Here is a 3,948-nt window from a genome sequence, read left to right on the forward strand (position 1 = left end):
TTATCTCCCATCCATAAACTTCTTGCTATCAGGATCAATCTTCAGCATCAACATAAGTAGAGAAGGATTCTTCTGTTTTTCAGTAGCAGAATCAAGTAAAATGGAAAAGGTAGATGCATCCAAAGAGAATCCTCTGTGAACCATTTCTTCGTAATAGGCCATTGTGTCCTCATAATGACCTCCCTTAAGGAGTCCTTGCAGAATAACATTGTATGTAACACTATCTGCCAGGCAACCCTTCTCTTCCATTTTTGCAACAAGCTCTTTAGCTTCCATGAGCAAACCTTCTGAAAGTAGGCCAGCAATCATGATACTGTATGTCAAAACATTAGGGTCCAATCCTTTGAGGGAGAGATTTTTGAAAAGATCTCGGGCACTATCGAGCCTCCTGCATTTACACAACCCATCAAGCATGATATTATACATTTCAATGTAAAGATCTGTTCCATCGGCTTGGGTTGCATGTAATAACTCCAATGCTTCATCAACATGTCCAGTCTTGCATAATCCATCCAGTACCACACAGTAAGTGTGAAAATCAGGCTTCATGCCAGAAGCTTGCATCTCGTTGAAAATTTCTCGTGCACTAAGATACCTTCCTGAACTAAATAACCCCTGCAACACACTGTTATAAATAACAATATCAGGTGTTAAACCTTTATGTGGAATCTCTCGAAAGAGCTTCATGGCTGCATTCACTTTCTTGGTCTTGTAATAGGCATTTATCAGAATACCATAGCAATGGAGATCAGGTGTAAGGCCACTAGCAACCATGGTATCGAAAACTCTCCTTGCGTCATCTATTCGCCTCTGTAAACAGTACCCATCCATTAAGGAACTGTATGTGACCAGGTTGGGATTTTGACCTTGCTGGATCATGATCTGGACTACCTCTTCAGCATCTTCTATATGCCCTTCCTTACATAGTGCATCCACCACTATATTAAAAGTAATAACATTTGGAACAATTTTATAAGCCTTCATCTCAGCAAAGAGCTTGTCAACATCCTTCCATCTGCTTAAGCTGCACAGACCCTGAATCAAACAACTGTAAGTGACAACATTCGGGGGAATGTCCTTTTCAATCATCTCCTGTAAGAGGGCAAGAGCTTCATCAACCATTTTATCCTTGCCCAAGCTATCAATGATGGTATTATACATAATTGCATCAGGTTTACAAGGACTTCCTCGTTTTTCCGTTGCTCTGAGGAATTCAATGGCTGTTTGAGTGTTTCCTGCCTTACAGAGCCCATCTATCACAATCCCCAACATAGTTTCATTGGGTTTACAAAGTTTTTCTTTGATTATCTTTTTGAACAATTCTTGCGCCTCAGGAACCTTATGGTCTCGGAAGAGTCCCTTAAGTAAAGTGCCAAAGGTGACCACATTAGGAACAAAACCACGTTTGAAGAAGCCAGACAATGTTGAAAAAGCTAAATCCACTCGGCCCACAACGCAGTAACAATTAATCATTATATTAAGGGTGGCCTCATCAACAGGAATGCCCCGGACACACATATCTCTGAAAAGGGAAACAACCGAAGAATAATGATTCTTCATCTTAACAATACAAGTCAGCAGTTGATTGAATTGAATAACAGATGGCAGAGGCCTCATCCGAGCCATCCGCTCGAACAAGCTCAAAGCATCATCAAGACTGTTGACATTATTAATATCATTCCTTAATTCAGGTTGAAATTCCAGAGCTTTTCCAGAAGAACTCTTAACCTTACTACTAATAGCAGAATAAAAAGCCAAATGGGGTCTATGGTTTGGGAATGGAGAGAGAAATGATGCAAGAGTAGTACAACCTGCAGGAGCAGTAGTACCTAATGAAGCCGCTGCTTCCTGAGACCGAGCCATGGAAACCATTACCACAGAAGACGCTCTTCGCTGCATCGTTACCACAGAACACTGGGAGTGTTTGGATACAACACTTATCCCAAATAATATTTCGCTTGCATCAAAAACACATTTTCCAACCCACCTTTTTATATTCCCAACCACCTTTTTATCTCACATACATCACATCACAAAAGGTGCTACAGTAATTATTCCAACTAATATTTCAAATAATACCCTATCACTGTTGTTTTCTCGTTTCGAGGCAACGGCTTTTGCTTACACGGCGTCGTTGTTGCTTTGAAATTCTTTCAGTTATTGAGGCCAATAAAATCAAAAGAAATGGTTTTGACCAAAAGAATAAATAAATAAATAAAAGGTACAGTGTCAGGTCCAAGTCAATTTCACGTTACTATGACAAGATCTCACTCGACTCAAATAGTAAAATGGATACGAATATTTGTAATTTATAATTAATTTTGTAATTATTATGATGAAACTACGAAGGTAAGATGAAAAAAACTGGTTTCTTTCCTTATTTTCTCATTAATCTCATGTCCCTAGTTTGTTAGAGAAAACATGTGGTAATTTTATTGGTATTATTTAATTTTTTTATATATTATTTTGCATTACAAATACATTTTCTAACTCTTTTTTGACATTTTCAGCCACATGGATTACAAAAATATTAGAGCAATTATTACAAACAATATAATATTTCAAATAACACTCCGTCCAGACGTACTTTTTTTATTGCCCCTTGCTTACTTCTAACTTGTAAGAGCATTTCACTTTGGCTTAGACAAGGGGAATAGGTCTCTTTTTCTGGATTTTTATCTTTTATCTTTTATTTCCTTCTCTTTCTTCATCTTCTCCTTCGTCAGCAAACTTACTCTCCTTCATTTCTTTGGTAATCTTCCATTTGCTCTACATTAATTTCTTTTCCTCTGTGCAGTGATTTTAGATGTTCATTTATTCCATAATCTATTTTCATGTACATTATCCTTTTAGATTGGTCCAGCTTCTTTGTCGTTGTATTTTGGTTTTTTTTCTGTAATAGGTTGGCTGTTTTGTGTAGTTACCTTACCTACTTGTCTTTGGTATTTTATTGCTTCAATTGCTGGATAAGCCTCTAGTGAATGAGTTTTATAGTTTTATTTTGAAAATTATAGATAACTGGTATATTGACGATTATATGAATGATTTAGTGTTATAAAGAGATTCATGGACAATAAGAATACCAAAACAATAATGTTACAATTAGTTTTTTTTTTTTTTTTTAGAAAACATGCAATTTTGGTCCTCAATATTTAGCACCTATGTGGGTTTAGTCCTTAAAGTTTTGGTAAAAATGAATCTGGTTCCCTAATATTTAGCTCACATGCAGTTTAGTCCCTAGAGTTTGGCAATATCAATTTAGTCCCCAGTGTATCCAATTTAAAGTTGATTTAACGCTTTTGAAGAATTACTCCCAATAGAATTTAGTTATGTACGCTTATGTATCCATTAAATTGAATTTGAAAAAAAAAAAAGAAGCAATATAGTGGCTAAGGTTTCGTTTGATAAAATTGATACTGAATTCTGAAACAATTAATTTGCTGAATTTTAAGCACTGAAAAAAATATATGAATGTCTGAATTTTAATGCTAAACCTATTTATACTGTTTGATAAACATTTATAACTGAATGCTTAATAAGTTAAATTTAACAATTTTGCCCTTATATCTTTTCATCCAAAAAAGAAATAGTACCTATCATTTAATTAGCTAAAAATGCTAGGTATGAAAATGATAATATTTATTTTCAAAACAAATTAATATAAAAGATATAATATATTATATGAGGAGTATGGAGAACATGTGAAAGTCATTCAAAAGGGAGAAAAGAGAAATAGAAAATCATTAGATAGAGAATATTTATTGTTTAATTAGATAAGAATTTTGAACATAATTAATAAACAAAGGTAGATTTGGCAGATAAGATAAGGTAGTTGAAGTAATTCTATTGATTCTGATCAAAATTAAGCATTCAGTTAGGATTCTTGTACTGAAAAAAATACACACAAGTTCAGCAAATGGATTTTCATTTATCAAACATTCAAAATAT

At 34.5% G+C, this 3,948-nt stretch overlaps 1 protein-coding gene across 1 annotated transcript; it reads right to left on the bottom strand.

The window, feature by feature from the left end:
- Positions 1–1,899, bottom strand: LOC113777005 (putative pentatricopeptide repeat-containing protein At1g12700, mitochondrial). Its single transcript, XM_027322055.1, has one exon. It carries the CDS (start codon positions 1,897–1,899, stop codon positions 1–3), a length of 1,899 nt encoding a protein of 632 aa, XP_027177856.1.
- Positions 1,900–3,948: the final 2,049 nt, after the last annotated feature.

The sequence above is a fragment of the Coffea eugenioides genome, chromosome 7 (genome assembly GCF_003713205.1).
Source record: "Coffea eugenioides isolate CCC68of chromosome 7, Ceug_1.0, whole genome shotgun sequence".
NCBI classification, from domain to species: domain Eukaryota; kingdom Viridiplantae; phylum Streptophyta; class Magnoliopsida; order Gentianales; family Rubiaceae; genus Coffea; species Coffea eugenioides.

Excerpts from the sequence above, each read along its gene's own strand:
- LOC113777005 (XM_027322055.1), bottom strand. The coding sequence starts at position 1,899 with ATGCAGCGAAGAGCGTCTTCTGTGGTAATGGTTTCCATGGCTCGGTCT.